The sequence below is a fragment of the Rutilus rutilus genome, assembly GCF_951802725.1.
Source record: "Rutilus rutilus genome assembly, chromosome: 9".
Taxonomy (NCBI): Eukaryota; Metazoa; Chordata; class Actinopteri; order Cypriniformes; family Leuciscidae; genus Rutilus; species Rutilus rutilus.
The window spans coordinates 6,515,402-6,534,099 of record NC_140223.1 but is presented as its reverse complement, the minus strand read 5'-3'; the positions used below and the strand labels follow the sequence as shown (position 1 = coordinate 6,534,099).

Below are 18,698 nucleotides of genomic sequence, written 5' to 3'. Positions count from 1 at the left end.
CTCACTCCTCAGCGGGATCTGCTCCTCATATCAGGAGATATTGCTCCTCATATCAGCACTGTTCTGAGGAAACTTTTCTCCATAAGGTAGGTTATATTATGCCTCACTCGATTGCGACGCGCTTTGTTTACAGCTGATGTGGGGGCGTTTCACAGACTGAAATGGTTCTTAGAATTTGCATTTGAATAGCATGCGCTCTCCGGGGAGTGGTCAAATTACTTTTGAATGGCTCGTAATGAGCTCGACTGGAGTCGCTCTCTTTTTATACAGATTACAGAAGCTGAGAATATTTGTTTTTTATATAAATTACTTCATTTAACCCTCTGAGGTCGACAAACGCGCCCGCGCGTTTTGCTGGATTTTTTTCAGTTCAGTTCAAAAGAAATAAATTTTGCTCTGTTGACTTTGATATTACAAGCAAGTTTCATACATCAATCGATTCTGTTAAATGTGTATTATTTTTGTGTATACTCACAATAAAAACAAACTGTTGTGCTTTTTGCCAAATAAAGAAAAATAAACGTGATGCGAGTTCTGCCTTCTCTCTGTCAGTGAAGACCATTCTGAAACGTGTCCGAAAATGAACAATAACTCAGCGAATACTGAGTCAAACAGGCATACAGTCACACAGGCATGAAGCTTGAATTCTCTTCTTTAAAATGAGGTAATTTATATAAAAAACAAATATTCTCATCTTGTGAAATCTGTATTAAAAGAGAGCGATTCCAGTTGAGCTAATTAGAGCTCATTCAAAGGTAATGTGACTCCGCCCACGGAGAGCGCGAGCTATTCAAACGCAAATTACTGAGGCAAACCTGTGAATGCCCCCATATCAGCTCGAGGAAACACAAGTTTAATCATATCATTGTAGCCTACGTGTTTACACCATCTGGCAGCGCTGTGAGGAATAATAATAATGGAAAATCTACCTCAGAGACAGTGCGGTATTGCAGGAGAGAGGATCCGAATATGTAGTAAGTTTTTTTTCCTTCTCAAGTTAATTGCGTTTCTGTGAATGAATGAACGGCAGCCGCAGAGATGCGCGCTGTTTACCACAGCTCGCAAAAAGACAGTTTAAATTTAAATTGCGTCTCTGTGTGAATGAATGATGTTTTAGCAAACTGTATTACTATACTGAGCTGAGTAAAAATCGACAGAAATATGTTGAAATAAAATGTAGGCTATTTGTATAAGCAACGTATTAAACTGAAAATTAACATTTATATGCCCTAATATTTCATAAAAAACAACGTTACAGTCAGGCGTTTTGTTTGTGAATGAATGTTTCGGTTTTAGCAAACTGTATTGCTATACTGAGTAAAAATCGACTGAAATATGTTGAAATAAAATGTATTTGTATAAGCAACGTATTAAACTGCAAATTAACATTTATATTTCTTATAATAAAAATGAATGAAAGACCTATGTTACAGACATATGAAAGACAACATTTCATTGATTAGTTTTGGATAGATTATACATTTTTACTGTAAAATATCTGCCAACTCAAATAAGCTTTTGTTTGCCGATATTTGCTCATGTTAAATATAGTATGTTTTGTCAAAAATAAAGTAATCAAATAATCAATCAAATCCTTAACTTTGAAATATATATGATAAAATGTATACTTTAGTTTTTACAAAGAAAGATTACACTTGAATTGTTGTTGTAATTGTAACCTTTTTAATAAAAAAAATATATTTACAAGGTAGATGTAAACAAACTATTAAAAGGTAAATATAAGCCTTTTCTTTAAATAATTTTTATTGTGTTTTATTAGTGACAAATTTGGGGAGAGGATAAATATTCCAAAACTGAAAATACAGTATGAGAATTAACTGCACAATTACTAGACATGTTTTCCTTGGATATTATAGGCCAAATTGCAAGCACAATATGTGGAAAAATAAAAAAGAATTGAGATGCTTCCAACTGTTGCTCTTGCATTCTTGTGGCTCAGTGACTCACCTGAATGAATGGCTAATTAAGTATGCAGGCCCCATTGTCTCCTAAGGTGTGAACCACTAAATATGCATGATCTGTGACGCCCACTCCGCATATTGCCTTTCCAAACAGAAAGTGCTTTGCAAAATTCAAATCAATGTATTGTGTTATGTGAATGATTAGGCAGGGTGATTTTCACATCATTTTGAAGAAAAAACACTAGGCAATGACATCTATTAGACAAAAGTCTTATTGGCACATATTTAGTATGTGTTTTATGGCCTTATTTCAGAAACTTTAGTTTTTAGTTTTTTTCAATAACCACGCATAAACATTATTCTCTCAAAAATGCAGACATGTACATTCTTGTTGCTCACATATTATGGTAGCCCTGTTTGTGCTAAATAGTGTGTAATTTTTTTTTGCCATTAATATGTTTATAAGCAACTGAAAAAAGCACAAATGTCAGGGCATGTCAGAACATCTCAAGGACCCCAAAAACACCTCAGACCCCAGAGTGTTAAAAGATGCGATCTCAAGCTTTATGCCCGTGGGTCTGTTTGCCTGTTTGACTGAATTTTCGCGGAGTTATAGATCATTTTCGAACGCATTTCAAATGGGAGTTTACTGACAGAGAGAAGGCAGAAATCGCATCATGTTAATTTTTCTTTATTTGTCAAAAAGCAAAACACTTTATTTTTATTGTGAGTATACAGAAAAAAAATAGAAACTGAACAGGATCGATTGATGTATTACACGAAAATGAAAGATCAAAATTAACAGAGCATTTAGTGTTTATTTTCATTGCTAAAAAAAAAAAAACGAGCAAAACGCGCGGGCGCGTTTTTGGTCCCCAGAGGGTTAAAGAATTCATAACCATTATAGCCACACAAATGTGGTTCAGGCAATGCGTATTGATTATATTCACTGCACGTTTGCCTATTTATAACAAAACGAAATATAAAACACAAACCTGCCTCTTTTCGTTTAAATATAATATAACAATATTAAACATTTTAATATGGTCCAGGCAATATGTGCATTTTTACTAAACAACAGATATTGCAGTAAACAACATTACTCTTACGATGCAGAGCAGGAAGCAAGAAGCAGGATCCAAGTGCAACGGTGTATTTATTAAATTAACTAGAACTTTGACATAAACCCAGACTTCAGAACAAAGAACATGCAACCTCACAACATCAATAACTCACAATGACTGAACTAACACACAGGGCTTAAATACACAGACAACCAAGCTAAACAAGATAACAAGGGGGTGTGGTAAATAAGAAACACCTGGGAAGACTAATCAACATAACAGGAGACAGCTAAACATGCAAAGACAGGGGAACACATGACAGACAAGAACAAGACACAAAACCCACACCGTGACATAGCCCCCCCCCCCTATGGGCGGCTCCCGACGCCCATAAAAAACAAAAAGTTCAGGAGGGCGGTGAAGCGGAGGCGGTCTTGGGGGAGGGCCGGAGGGCCAGGCCCGCACTGGGAACCGGATATAGGCAAGGCGGGCCGTGGAGCGTGGGCGACAAGGGTGGAGCAGGACATGCAGACGGCCAGGGCGGAGCAGACTGTGCAGACGGCCATGGAGGTGCAGGCTGTGCAGGCAACCAGGGCAGAGACGACCCTTCAGGCGGCCAGGGAGGAGACGAACCTTCGGGCGGCCAGGGCGGAGACGAACCTTCGGGCGGCCAGGGCGGAGACGAACCTTCGGGCGGCCAGGGTGGAGACGACCCCTCGGGTGGCCAGGGCGGAGACGACCCCTCGGGCGGCCAGGGCGGAGACGGCCCTTCAGGTGGCCAGGGCGGTGAGGACCCTTCGGGTGGCCACGGCGGAGAGGTCCCTTCGGGAGGCGACGACCACGGCACAGGAACAGACACTGGCTCAGGAACAGGAACAGACACAGAGACAGGAACAGACACCGGCTTAGGGACAGGAACAGACACCGGCTCAGGGACAGGAACAGACACCGGCTCAGGGACAGGAACAGACACCGGCTCAGCGGCGGCCATCTTGTCCGAAGACACTGGCTCGGCGGAGACCATCTTGTCCTGAGACACTGGTTCGGCGTGGCCATCTTGTCCGAAGACACAGGCGTGGTTTCGGCCATCTTGTCCGAAGACACAGGCGCAGAAAGAGGAAGAGGAACAGATTCAGGCTCAGGATCAGATTTAGTCTCGGCGGGACGAGACTCTGGACGGGCGGACGTGACGTGAAGCTCTGGCTCAGCAGGACTGACGTGAAGCTCTGGCTCGGCCGGACTGACGTGAAGCTCTGGCTCTGGCTCGGCAGGACTGACGTGAAGCTCTGGCTCGGCAGGACTGACGTGAAGCTCTGGCTCAGGATCAGCGCGCTCTGAGCTTGACGGGACCAGCGGCAGCGAGGGCGTTAAGCTGGGTAGGACCAGCGGCGAAGAGGGCTTTGGGCTGGGCAGGACCAGCGGCGAAGAGGGCTTTGGGCTGGGCAGGACCAGCGGCGAAGAGGGCTTTGGGCTGGGCGGCAGGACCGGCCAGGAAGGCTTTGGGCTGGGCAGGACCGGCGGCGAAGAGGGCTTTGTGCTGGGCAGGACCAGCGGTGAAGGCTTTGTGCTGGACAGGACCAGCGGTGAAGGCTTTGTGCTGGGCAGGACCAGCGGTGAAGGCTTTGTGCTGGGCAGGACCAGCGGTGAACACAGCTCTGGATTGGCGTGAAGTGCAGGCTTGACTGGCACTGCATGAAAAGTGGGATTTTCGACAGTTACCGGCACTGTAGATTGTCGTGGAAGTTCAGGTTTACGACTGCAAACGGCAATTTACAGGCAACACTGCAAACTGTCGGAAATTGTCGGAAATTGACGTGGGACTTGCTTGCCCCGTGACCCCCCTCCCTCTAATGCTTTAACATGTAAATGAGACTGCTGTGAGCTTTACAAATGCAAATGAGGGTAGCAGGGGGAGTTTTATCCCAGGTGACTCAAAGGTATTAACTTAATTCTAAAAAAAATACAATATTTATTTATAACGCAAAATTAAAAACAGCCAAGGCTGACCAAAGTGCTGTACAGGGCAATAGATAAAATGCAGGGCAGAAACAGGACAATTAAAAAAAAAAAACAATAGTTGTGTCAAGGGGTATTAAAGTTTTCAAGGATGTTTTGAAGATGGAAATTGAGGGAGCTAGTCTGATATAGAGGGGTAGACTGTTCCAAAGTTTTGGGCCAGCAGTCGCAAAAGTGCAGTCGCCTCGTTTTTTAAGTCTGGATCTGGGCACGATGAGAAGACAGTGATCACTGGATCTCAAAGTACGAGATGGAGTGTACGGGCAGAGGAGATTGGTCAGATATTGGGGGGCCGGTTTGTTAAGAGCTTTATACACAAATAGTAAAATTTTAAAATCAATCCTGAATGTGACAGGTAGCCAGTGGAGTTTGAATAAAATAGGGGTGATCAACTCATATTTGCGTGTCCCGGTAAGAAGTCTAGCTGCTGCGTTTTGAACTAGCTGTAGACGAGAGAGAGAGGCCTGAGATATCCCAAAATAAAGTGAGTTACAATAGTCTAAGGCCATCCTTAAAAATATTCTTGTTTGCCGTAACCCGACCGACCCTGTCAGTTTAGTAGCCTACCGACCCAATTATTTATTTGTTCCCCCTTTTAGTCCGACCGACTTGCCGGCTGAAACTTGTGTTAAGACCGACCGCTTTTTTGTAACTCTTCAAACAACTAATATAAATGCAATAAAATAATATTAGTTATTAAGTATTGTGAATATAAATTCCGTAGGCCTGCATACAAACATAAGCTATAGCAGTGTGATTTTTATTTCAAAATAAGAGATTTTTGTTTAACAGTAACACCAGTGACACAATTTCAGGGGACCACTACTTTCATTATAAATTTTTTATATATATCATTTACATAATATATTTGATAGTTATGTATACATTATTGTATTTTAAATGATGTAAAAATCTGTTATTGACCTCAAAATAAAGCATTTTCCCTCTGTACATGACTGTGGGGACGAGCACTTCTGTGGTGCTTGAAATTCTATATAATTCATAAAAATCAAATATTGCCACTTTGATGGCTCAAGAGGGTGTAATTGTTCAAATAACATATTGTTTTATTTTAAAATGTAAAGAAATTGTAACCCTAAAGTGTTTTTAAAGTGTAATATTTCTGTAAAGGCTAGGGACAGAAAAATGGACATTTTCATAGAATGACCCTCTTACATTTTAGCTTAAATTTATATATTTAATGAAAGTAGCTAGATTAGTTACTATGTGTCATTAGCAATAGCCAATGTTATGTAAAAAAGACACAAAACCATTTATTTCAACAATTAATTTCAATCAGGCTTTGCCACAAAGGTAAAATGTGCATTCCATGCAAACAGCATCACAATCTCTTAGAGCCCAACCACTGTGCATAATACAACACGAACAGAAGATTGTATTTGACTCATGCTGCATACACATACGCAATGACAAGAATTATGCCTACTGTACATATAGAGTTACAACTACGATTAGAGTTGTTTACATAAAATGTACCTCGTTTCTATTTTGCATTAAAAATGTTTGTGGCCCCTTTAAGAAATCCCTCTCTTCTCGCGATACTATTCACTTGTGCTGGACGCGTGCGCGCGACCAGAGAACGGCAGCCATTTTTCATTGTTTAGGAGAGCTCCATGACGGTGCGTGCATCGATCGGATTCTGTGTTATACGTTCTTCTTTCTTGGTAAATATTACTCCAATATCTTTAATATGCACAAATAAGTTGTGAAGCGAAGTTAAAAGAACATTTGATGTGTACATTTTTGTTTATAGATTTATTTGGAGTGCATGTGTGACGAGTGAACCTCGTGGTGATCGGACGGTAAAGGATTGGGTATGTACGTTTTATGGTTTATGGGGGAAATTACTGATGGCATGTTTATTTGATAAATCTGTTAATGAGTTGAATCTATATTCTGTGATTATACAGTATAACTTTATGGTTAAATGCATATTTCTGGTTCCGCGTGGCATGATTAAACGTGGGTTGTGGCTTTGTTAAAGTGCTTTTATTTCTCTTGTAACTTAGGCCTAAGTTACCTCAGCCACTGCCGTATTCCAGTTTGTGTTATCGTATTTAATTGTAGCCTAACATATTTTGGTTTGGAGAAATCAATTTAAATCTGACCAGTTGCAGTGTATTACACTGCATTTCAGTTTGAATTGAGGTAAGTATTCTGTGGATTTGGGCATTGATCCACTGGTTAAGCTTTTTGTGACATTTGATTGTCATCTTCAAATTTACTGTAAACTGTTTCTACAATTTCTTTTTTTTTTTTTCTTGTGAAATCTCTTCGAACAAGGCAAACTTTTTTCTTGCTTCCATTGACCGCTGTCACTTATTTTAAACAGCAGTCAGAATAAAACCCCAATTTCAAAAAGCATAGTTTGCTTCCGGTGTGTATTTCTGCAATTTCACCCGGTTGCATTTTTTCTCCTTTGTTTAATTTTACTGTGACTTATGTTGTTCTTATTAATTTTACTGTGACTTATGTTGTTCTTATTAATATCACTCTCAATTAATTGTTTTCCAGCTGCCTTTAAGACATATTACACGATGGTGTGCAGGAGCTTCAGGTACAAACAACCAGATCTTGCATTGCAGGCGGAAGCTGTGGTGAATTCAGCTCGGAGTCGAGCGAGAAGAAAGACGGTAAGATTTATTAGATTAGATTTGTTTTTGGTCAATGTGACTATTTTTCAGGTGCATTAATAGATGTGTGTTGTCCATACGCAGTGCATTGCGCAGTATTGATTGTCTTTATTGGTTTTAACAGCTGCTAAAAGCGAGACAGAGTGTGCTAGCTGAGGATGAGGTGGGCCTTCGGAAGTGTGCTTCCATAGACCTGATGTCTGATGAGGAAGACGGCATCGTCGGCGGGGTGTCTGGATGGATTGTGCGACCTCCGTCCTGTCGCAGCCAGGAGCTCACCGAGCTCTGTACCACGCTGCAGTCGAGATTAGAGGCGACTCCAAAGTACAGGGCAACACACCACAGACGTCTGCAAAATGGACCGAATTCAGACAGAATGCCGCTAGTTACCTGCAGCTGTATTTTGTCAGGCCTTGTGAAATGTAAGAGTTTTTCATGATTTCATCATAAAGCAAGAGGTCATGGGATTGATGGCTATTATTTGTTTAATAATTGTAAATAATCCTGTAATTTACAGGAAGCAGTATGCCATCTTCACAACTCTGAGACAAATTGTGGGCGCTACGAACTGGATCAAGGTAAAAAAAAAAAAAAAAAGAATCTTACATTCTTTTATTTTTTTACTTTCATAAAAACTTACAAACATTTTAAAGGTAAGATTCAAAGAATATGCTTTCATTCTCTTGTATAAGAAAATAGATCCGTTATAGTTTACGATCTTAATCATACATTTTGTTTCCATAGAGTAACCTCGCCTCATAACGAGGGCGTAACCTCACATTTACTCAGAGCTATGTCTGCAAGTCCAGATTTTCATGACGCTGATCATGACGACATTGTAAGTAACTTTTACTATTTTCTCCTTGTTTCATTTTACTGTGACTTGCGTTTTTATTCATATCACTCTCATTTAATTGTTTTCCAGCTGCCTGTAAGACATACTACGAGACTGTACCTGAAGCTCCTGCGTACTAACAACCAGATCTGGCATTGCAGGCCGAAGCTGTGAAGAGTTCAGCTCGGAGTCGAGCGAGAAGAAAGAGGGTACGATTTTTAGTCAATGTGACTATTTTTCACGTGCATTAATAGATGTTTTGTGTCCATACACAGTGCATCACAGTACTGATTGTCTGTATTGGTTGTTTTTACAGCTGCTAGAAGCGAGACGGTGTGCTAGGTGAGGATGACGTGGGCATTTGGAAGTGCGCCACCATAGATCTGATGTCAGATGAAGTTCAACCACCAGCCAGGAGCTCACAGAGCTCTGTGCTACGCTGCAGTCGAGATTAGAGGAGACTCCTAAATACAGGGCAACGCACCACAGACGTTTTCAAAGTGGATCGAATTCAGAGAGAACGCCGCTAGTCACCTACAGCTCCGAAGATGAAAACAGACACTGAGCTTCCAATTTGTGTGCAGATGATCTATGCTTTGTACATAGGTGTATATTGTTTTGTGTCTGTGCTAATAAAGCGCTTTCTTTGAATAAACAGCATGTCCCTGGCAAATGTTCCATTCCTTTATAAATTAATGTCCTTGATGGTAATAATAGTGTAGTCCATAGGTTAACAATGACATGAATATACCACAGAATAGCATATTATGAATATAAAAAAATAATTTATATATTATTATTTATATGAATATTATAATTATTTGAATTTTTAATGAGCGAGGGTGACCAATAGTAACAGATCTGCAAACCAATCACGAGTGATTTTTCTTGTTTAAACCACGTGGGTTCAACCAATAGTGAGTGAGGAAATTCAAGCCTTTCTCTGGCGGGAGCTGCTATTCATATGGTAATTAGAGCCATTCACACCTCCGGCGCGAGCGCTCTGCATACGTCATGGTTCGTTTCCGGCAATATTCGGCACAGACGAACGCGACGTTCACAGGCTGTAAATTGTCGTTAACTGCCGAAAATTAGGGAGATTTGCGGCCGTTTACGGGGTCGGAAATCCCAATTTTCATGCAGTGTGGACTGGCGTGAAGTGCAGGCTCGGCAGGAAGATACTCAGGCAGGAAGGTCTCGGTGAAACATGATTTATGCAGGATAGTCTCGGCGGGACAAGACTCCTGCACGATGGCCCTTATGGCAACACGTACTGACCTCAGCGGGGAATCGGCCACACTGGATACCAGTCCTGGACGATAATAGACCGATCCGGTGACTAGCTTGATGGCTGGCGTGACGTGAAGAACAGGCTGAAGAGATACTGCGGGTTCACGAAGCTTCTCCTCCATGCCCACAGCAAATGACGAATTACTCAGGAAAAGGGCCAGGTCAATATACCTTTCTAGCGTCCAGCCGGTATAGTCCTCTGGCATCGTTTGAGCAATATCCTCGTCCAGACCGCTCCAGAACAGATCCATGAGCTGGACGTCATCTAGTGACGCTAAATGGCAGCAAGCCCAGAAGTCCTTCACATACCTTTCCATGGGCTGGCCATCTTGAAAAAGAGTAGCAAGGAATCTCCTTAGGGCCTGGTTACTCACAGTTGCTGGATCCATTTTTGGTGAGTTATTCTGTTACGATGCAGAGCAGGAAGCAAGAAGCAGGATCCAAGTGCAACGGTGTATTTATTAAATTAACTAGAACTTTGACATAAACTCAGACTTCAGAACAAAGAACATGCAACCTCACAACATCAATAACAATGACTGAACTAACACACAGGGCTTAAATACACAGACAACCAAGCTAAACAAGATAACAAGGGGGTGTGGTAAATAAGAAACACCTGGGAAGACTAATCAACATAACAGGAGACAGCTAAACATGCAAAGACAGGGGAACACATGACAGACAAGAACAAGACACAAAACCCACACCGTGACAATTACAGATCATCTTCGTTGTATTAAAATTTAAAATGACAAAACTCAACCCAGTCTCTTTTTGTTAAATTTCAGTTTTATCAATATTAGCCATTATAAAAGTATAAGTAAAAGGTACAAGAAGCTATACAAATAAAGCAAACAATTCAGTCAAACATACAAAGTCAGCGCTCTAGTCTAACCATACAACGGTAAAGTTAAATAGCTTATAAAGTTATGAAACTTCCCCTCAGCCAAAACTATTGGCCAGGGAACAAATTATAGATTCACGATACCAAAAATCCCCCGTTAGATATACACAAGACGAATTATATCTCATGTCTAACCACTACAGAGACGCCAGAGTCAGCGGCAAACGTCAGAACGACTAGCCGAGGAAAGACTGTTCCAGGCGGGGTACATGAGCGTTGAGCATCTGCTGATCGTCTGGATCTCACAACCTGGATAAAATTTTCATAAATCTTTATAAATAAACCACAGATTTGAGCTTTAAACAACTACATTCTCGCCTGAAAAACTCTTAAAACTATATTTCATGATACAGAAACAGTAGTATTATTTCAACTGTATATTAAAAAATGGCGCTTCTTATGTTGTCATTCTCCTTGGCGCAGCCTATGCTCGTTATCAGCTGTCAATCAAGCTGTCAATCAAAGTTAACCACGCCCTTATTTGTCATACATTTTATATCTAAATACGATCTAAACTAACGAGTTGGAAAAACATTCACCCCCTTCACAGTTGTCAGGCACTCGGAACCTATCGAAAAATACAATAAAAGTCCATCGGACCAACCTGTAAAAACATGAATTTATGCTGTGAAAACAGACATTTGCTCCCTTTTGGGACCTGCCCCTAGCGGATTTTCAATGTATTGCAGTTTTTCGCACTTCCGGGTAGGCTTCATTTTTCAGATTAGAATGTTGCCCCTTGGTAACAACCAGACAATGGTCCTTGTCAGCAGTCCACGGCTAGTAGAGCTAGAGCCCTTCAGTTAGGAAAACCGGGGTTGTGTGCGATAACTGAGGCTGAGCTCCGTGTAGAGTTTATCAGGACAACTGATAGAGCTCAGCCCGCCCTGCTGGAGGGGTTCTATAGGGAGTCAGAAGTAGCTTCATGGAGAAGTTATGCATATGCCACCAGAGAGATGTCTATTAATTACACCAAAATATTTATATATAAATATTTTATTTTTAAACGTATGCACGGGTAAATTGTTCGCCATAAGTTCCGTAACAAGCATTTAGAAAGTAGCTAGGATGTATTTCATTTTGCGCATGCTTTAATTTAATTTTACCAAATATTAAGATGTTAAAGTTCATAGACCATTAGCGCATTCAAATGTATTGAGTTAAAATTAAAACATGATATCAATATTTCGTAAAACACGTCATTACCGAATTCAGGGGTGTTTAATAACTTCAATAGTTATCAAGCACCAGCTGATTTAAGTTTTTCTTCTAACAAAGAGACAAAAGTAATTTTCTGATAAATCATCGTACACAGATGCACTGTGTTTTGTTGTATGCACAGATTTTGAGGGTCACTTATAGAAAGATGTGTCCTTGTCTTTGTTTCATGGCATTTTTAATTTAATAACATACATTTCAACATACAAAACGCACATTCGCAACTTTTGTAAATGTTTTTCTTTTGCTGTAGATTATGTGGTGCTGGCAACAGAAATTTTTACCAGCTGCCGACATTCTAGGAAGTCTGTTTTTCAAAGTGTAAGGAAAATAGACATGCTACAATAGATTGAAAATGGTGATGTTAAAAATTGTTAAACCCTGTCAAAACAGGGTGTTTCAGAAGAAATGCAAACAAAATCAAAGATGCATAAAAACAAAGGTGTCCAAAATGTTATGTGATAATATTTGGTCTTGTTTCAGAGTTGGTATGTTCCGGTGAAAACTTCACTTGTGTGAACTTCGATGAGGCCGACAACAATAGCACTGTTAAACATGCGGTTCAATAACAATGTTCTATATAAACAAGAATCCTGCTCTAATACCAACATTCTTCAAAATATCTTCTTTTGTGTTCAACAGAAGAAAGAAACTCATACAGGTTTGGAACAACTTGAGTGTGAGTAAATGATGACAACATTTTCATTTTTGGGTGAACTATCCCTTTAATACTACTGTTTTCATTTGGAGTGGACTGTTTATTGTAGTCTGCTTTTTGGTTTATTGGTGAGTGTTTCTACTGTTTTTTCTTTTTAAAATTCTGCAATTTGCTTGATTTATAAAATGTCATGTTTAATGCCTTACTGTATGTATTCATATGCTTTTATCTGGCACAATGTATAAAGGCAATAAACACTTAAATCTTATTCCTGGATTCTCTTTGTATGTTTGTTTAAAATGGGGTCATAAAGAACATTTTCATGAATGGTTCTACAGAGAATCTTATAAAGTGACATGAAGAACTGTTAGAGGCTCTTTTAAGAACTTATGAGGCGGGTTCTTGCAGTACCAAAAAAGGCTCTTTATGCCACATAAACATGGTTATTCAAGAAACCTTGTGTCTTGTGTCTACAGTGTCTCAGAACAAGATTAAAAAAAGCAGAGCTGAGATGAGAAATTCACAAGATATAATCGTGATAACCTCGTCTGATTCAGAAATGTTGCCATAGCATGTAGCTACTACACATTCAACAGTTCAACCATCTCACCATAACTTGTTTTCAACACTTTTATTAATCATATGCATTGTAAATTAATAAGTCATGATCTCAAGAGACATATCCAAAAACTGATTAGGTTTGGGGGTTTGTTCAAATTTGGGATGATGAATTGGAAATAATTTTGTCCAGGATAAAGAATAAACATTATAATATTCAACATTAGAGAGTTCCAACATATTTATCCAAGCTGAACTATAAGGTGACGCTCTTCAGCTTCATCCACAGTGGAAGAAGTACTCGGCCTCTGACTGATCACCTGAAGGAAAAAGAAGATGTTCACATTCGTACAACAATGGAAACCTGTACATGGATTAAATCTGAATAAACAATGTGCATCACTTGATCAAAGCATTCAACACTGGCATATTAAATCTTACTTGTTTGGTAGTAATCGTACACTTTAATCACAGCTGGCTTGAGATTCTTCACTTGAAGAACCTGTTTCGTTCGTATCTGGTAATTCACTGGAATATTTTGTGGGATCTACAGGAGGAAACAAACTCATCAGTCATGGACATTACGGATAAAACGTTTATGAATCAACATAAGACATAAAATCATATGAATGTTGCTGTTTTCTCACCTTCTTCAAATACACAATGACACGATCATCTTTAGAATCGACCCGTTCCACAAGTTTTCTGTACGTTCCGGAAGAAGTTTTAAGCTGTGGGGAAAAAGTGCTGATTAATTTCTAAAAAGAGAAACTCTAGAAATTTGTACACATTTTGTGATGAATCACTCAAACGCACCATTGATGTATCAGCTGTAAATCCAGATAAGAGTTTAATATCCACAATGACCATGTTAGTCCTTTCCTGTAGACCATCATATCTGGAAAAGAGCAAATGAAAAGGTTCTTAAATGCCTCATATAAATGTACAAATAAGAGAGAACAAAAGCCAGTATAATTACCAAGACACATGCAGAGTTTTAATCACTCATAATGTGTCAATAATAAAAATGTTGCATCTCAAGTCAGTGTGTAGTGTTTTACCTACTGAGATACGCCGTTTCAGTTTATATTGCTTTTGTGTTTATTAAGATGTTAAAAAATATTCAGAAAACATTTATTTGTTAGTTAATCTTAAGTCATAATCATGTTCTAGTCTTTTGACTTAAAGTCCTCCTGTGGTGAAAATCAAGCTATTAATGTTGTTAATATGTGTATGTGGTGTTTTTAATATGCTTTAAGACAAACCATGTGTAAATCCATAAGTCGACACCTGAATATTTTCTCCTTAAAACTGCAGTGAATCTAAGACAGTCTCAAAAACACGGTTTGAAATCGCTGGTGTTTCTGACGTCACAAACTACCTTGTAACCAATCAGATCAACGTGTGATCGTCAACGAGTGGATCTATGAGCTACTGTGAGTGAGTGGAGGCGGGGCTCGTTTGCATATTCATAGAACCGCATATACTCGATGAGGCAAGGGTGTAGAGTTGCATTCACGCCGTTTTAAGGCATGAAGAATTTAAAGATGAGTTTTAAGGGATACAATTATTGACTACAGGGGGACTTTAAATACAAATTCTCTTACTTGACAGTGAAGTTCAAAATGAAATTTTGTCCCAATGTTTTGCAATCTCCCTCAATCTTAGCATCAATGCTCAATGTTTTCGCTTCAGTAGGAGTGGGAATGTTGTAGAACTGAGCCATCTGAGAGAGTCAACACAAACAAAAACACATTCATAAATCATCTCACAGCAGAATAACCAAAATGCCAAGAGAGAAAGTGAGTGTGAGTAAATGAAGCTGAACGCACTACAGACCTGCACAGACACACAGGTTGAGCCCTTCACTTCAATGCTGTATTTGGCTGGAAGTTTCTGCAGCTGCTTCTCCTGGTACAGTAACTTGTTGTCCTGATTGACATTAAAGTGGAGAGTGTCTCCTGCTGACCGTACCGTCACTGTGCTGGAGCCGTCAGAGCTGAACACTTTGGTGGCGTACAAAGACAGAGCCTGAAGAGCCACCACTGTGTCCTGGGAAATAAATGTGTTCAGTAATGCCACTTTTACTCATTCACACCAGCAATAATGTGTTTGATTGGAGAGGTTTGAGTAACCTGTGTGGAGGAGAATCCTCCATAAGCATTTTGCTGTTTGACAAGCCAGCTAACAGTCCTGTTAGCATAGCCCAGATCAGCTGTAGTGACTGAATCTGCACTGAGAACAGCAAGCAGCACATATGAGCTGATCTCCACTGCCAGAGAATCAGAGTCATCAGCAGAGCCAGACTGAGACCAGTGGAGAGAAGAGCCTTAAGGACAAAAGACACATGCGTAACTCAAGGAGCATGATTAAAACAAAAAAAAGTAATACTGTTCATTAATGAATAACTACACAGAAACAAATGAGTAACACACTATTAACATTCTAGTTACTGTTATTATTATATCTGTGGAATACTTGATTCTGATTGGTCAATAGCACCATCCAGTGGTGTGTTATTGCTCGATAACAACCGCTGAAAACACAGGCTTAACGGGCTTTCTTCATGGAAGTTTTGCTTTTGGTGAGCTAATAAAATATTAAAACTCAGTCGAATCAATATTTTGTGTACGGTTATTTAATTATGCCATCCAGTCTCGTGGACTCGCTCTCTCTTGTTTCATTCAAACGCAGATGCTGCCATTTTGCGACAGTGTTTTTGTACACTGTTGGATTATTAGACAACAAACAAGTATGATTTTAAAACAGCTTAATCTCAAATCAGTATCTGCTGTGTAATAAGTAGTATGACTGTATACCGTATCTCTTAAATGTCCGTCTAGTTTGAACTTGTTTGAACCCTTTATAAGTCCCCTCTTGTTTGCAGTCTGTGTCTGTTCGTTGTCTAATGTTTCCTGTTCCCTGTGATTCCCCAGTAAGTTCTTGTTCAGTTTTTGATTTTGTATTTTCTGGCTATGTTTTCCCCCCTTGTGGGTTTTGTTTTGTATTTGTTTTTCTTTTATAAATAAATATAATTTCTCTGCACTTGAGTCCTCGCACCTTTTTGTATTTATCCCGTTGTGACAGAACGAACCGACCAAATGAGGACTCAGCGGAGAAAGGGGGCGCAACCAGTCTCCTGTCCGCACTGGGAGCGGATTCTCCGATTTCAGGATCTAGTCTCCCTCCGTCAGCAGGGGACGGGGGTGAGAGAATTCAGTCACGTGTTCTGTAGCGCAGCTGAGGGGCTGAATCTTGGCGAGGAGGCTCGTAAGGACTTATTCAATCATGCGCTTGACGAACTGATGGACTGGCTGATCGGGTCAGTTTTGAGGTGATGGTGGAGGGTCTTAGTCGGCATCGGGAGAGAATTGCCAGGGAGGTGGTCCCAGTTCCGGTGGTCCCAGTTCCGGTGGTCCCGAGTTCGGTGGTCCCGAGTTCGGTGGTCCCGGTGCCGGTGGTGCCGGTGGTCCCGAGTCCGGTGGCTCCAAGACACAGGAGGAGAAAGGCTCCCTCCGTAACTGTTCCGGTGGTCCCAGTTCCGGTGGTCCCAGTTCCGGTGGTCCCGAGTCCGGTGGTCCCGAGTCCGGTGGTCCCGAGTCCGGTGGCTCCAAGACACAGGAGGAGGAGAAAGGCTCCCTCCGTAACTGTTCCGGTGGTCCCAGTTCCGGTGGTCCCAGTTCCGGTGGTCCCGAGTCCGGTGATCTCGAGTCCGGTGATCTCGAGTCCGGTGGCTCCTAACACGGAGACCATCCCGGAGGTGACTGCCATCCCTGATGCACCGCCCAGGCGTCTTGCTCTGCCCGCGCCACCCAGGCGTCATGCTCTACTGGCCCCGCCCGAGCTGCTCGCACTGCCTGCACCACCCCAGCGATCCGTCACGTCTGCCCAGCCAGAGACTGTTCATGTCACGTCTGCCGGGCCTGTGTCTTCGGACAAGATGGCCGCCACAGAGACTGTTCACGTCATGTCTGCCTGGGCCTGTGTCTTCGGACAAGATGGCCGCCACAGAGACTGTTCACGTCACGTCTGCCGAGCCTGTGTCTTCAGACAAGATGGCCGACGCCGAGCCTGTTCACGTCACGTCTGCCGAGCCTGTGTCTTCGGACAAGATGGCCGCCACAGAGACTGTTCACGTCACGTCTGCCGAGCCTGTGTCTTCAGACAAGATGGCCGACGCCGAGCCTGTTCACGTCACGTCTGCCGAGCCTGTGTCTTCGGACAAGATGGCCGCCACAGAGACTGTTCACGTCACGTCTGCCGAGCCTGTGTCTTTGGACAAGATGGCCGCCGGCGAGCCGGTGTCTGTTCCTGAGCCGGTGGTGTCTGTTCCAGTTCCTGAGCCGGTGGTGTCTGTTCCAGTTCCTGAGCCGGTGGTGTCTGTTCCAGTTCCTGAGCCGGTGGTGTCTGTTCCAGTTCCTGAGCCGGTGGTGTCTGTTCCAGTTCCGGTGCCTGTTCCAGTTCCTGAGCCGGTGGTGTCTGTTCGAGTTCCTGAGCCGGTGGTGTCTGTTCCGGTGCCATGGCCGCCCAAGGGAAAGTCTCCACCCTGGCCGCCCGAGGGAAAGTCTCCGCCCTGGCCGCCCAAGGGAAAGTCTCTGCCCTGGCCGCCCGATGGACAGTCTGCTCCGCCCTGGCCGCCCGAGGGAGAGACTCCGCCCTGGTCTGTCCCTCCCGTTCCGCCCTGGTCTGATGGAGCGTCTGGTAGCCGCTCCGTAGGGAGGGGGTAGTGTCACATGCCTGTCCTGTCTTGTGTTGCACATGGGTGTTTTGTTATTTTGGGCCATGTTCTCATGTCATTGTCTGATCCCTCCCCCTTGTTATCTGATTATTGTTTAAGTTCTTCCACCTGTTCCCTCTTGATTAGTTCCCTTTATAAGTCCCCTCTTGTTTGCAGTCTGTGTCGGTTCGTTGTCTAATGTTTCCTGTTCCCTGTGATTCCCCAGTAAGTTCTTGTTCAGTTTTTGATTTTGTATTTTCTGGTTATGTTTTCCCCCCTCGTGGGTTTTGTTTTGTATTTGTTTTTCTTTTATAAATAAATATAATTTCTCTGCACTTGAGTCCTCGCACCTTTTTGTATTTATTCCGTCGTGACACATTCAGCTGGTTATCGCAGAATAAACCCCTTCAGGCTCACGCAAGACCCTCCTGATCACCCTGTTGGGTTTATTCTGAGAGAACAACCAGCTGGATGTACATTATCCCATACTTAACTAACAAGAAACTCTGATTAATGAATTAGTAAGAAATAGTTCAATGTGGTAGTTCACTCTTAGCTAATCAGTAACTACTACTACAAAGAACTACTGTATACAGGTTCATAATTAATGTTAATAATCCATAATGTATAATATAAGGTTATGGTAATCCACTAGTAATGACTCAAGTGTTACTACATCCTTCTAAAGGAACTACTAATAATTTGGATCAATATTCTAAACTGAAGATCATGGGAACACACTAGTAATGACTAGAATGTAGTTACAAGAATGTTAATAGTGTGTAACTCATTTGTTCCTGTGTAGTTATTCATTAATGATGGAACAGTTTTCTACAGTGTTACTAAAAACAACAACACA

At 41.6% G+C, this 18,698-nt stretch overlaps 2 protein-coding genes across 2 annotated transcripts in view; one reads left to right on the top strand and one right to left on the bottom strand.

The window, feature by feature from the left end:
- The first annotated feature begins 6,179 nt into the window (after positions 1-6,179).
- LOC311296675 (uncharacterized protein C14orf93-like) lies at positions 6,180-9,062 on the top strand. Its single transcript, XM_084418562.1, has 7 exons — positions 6,180-6,837; positions 7,538-7,656; positions 7,781-8,078; positions 8,174-8,234; positions 8,401-8,494; positions 8,582-8,700; positions 8,808-9,062. Coding segments are annotated over exons 2-4 (396 nt in total). The 5' UTR covers positions 6,180-6,837; positions 7,538-7,560; the 3' UTR covers positions 8,176-8,234; positions 8,401-8,494; positions 8,582-8,700; positions 8,808-9,062.
- A 4,020-nt stretch (positions 9,063-13,082) lies between these two features.
- LOC311296617 (alpha-2-macroglobulin-like) overlaps positions 13,083-18,698 on the bottom strand; it is a 30,648-nt gene continuing 25,032 nt past the window's right edge. Inside the window, exons 29-35 of the mRNA XM_084418463.1 lie at positions 15,258-15,451; positions 14,962-15,174; positions 14,730-14,848; positions 13,939-14,020; positions 13,770-13,853; positions 13,564-13,669; positions 13,083-13,442 (exon numbers count right to left, since the gene is read on the bottom strand). Of these exons, the coding sequence (XP_084274589.1) occupies positions 13,402-13,442; positions 13,564-13,669; positions 13,770-13,853; positions 13,939-14,020; positions 14,730-14,848; positions 14,962-15,174; positions 15,258-15,451 (839 nt within the window). The 3' untranslated portion in view covers positions 13,083-13,401. The remainder of the gene's footprint in view (positions 13,443-13,563; positions 13,670-13,769; positions 13,854-13,938; positions 14,021-14,729; positions 14,849-14,961; positions 15,175-15,257; positions 15,452-18,698) is intronic.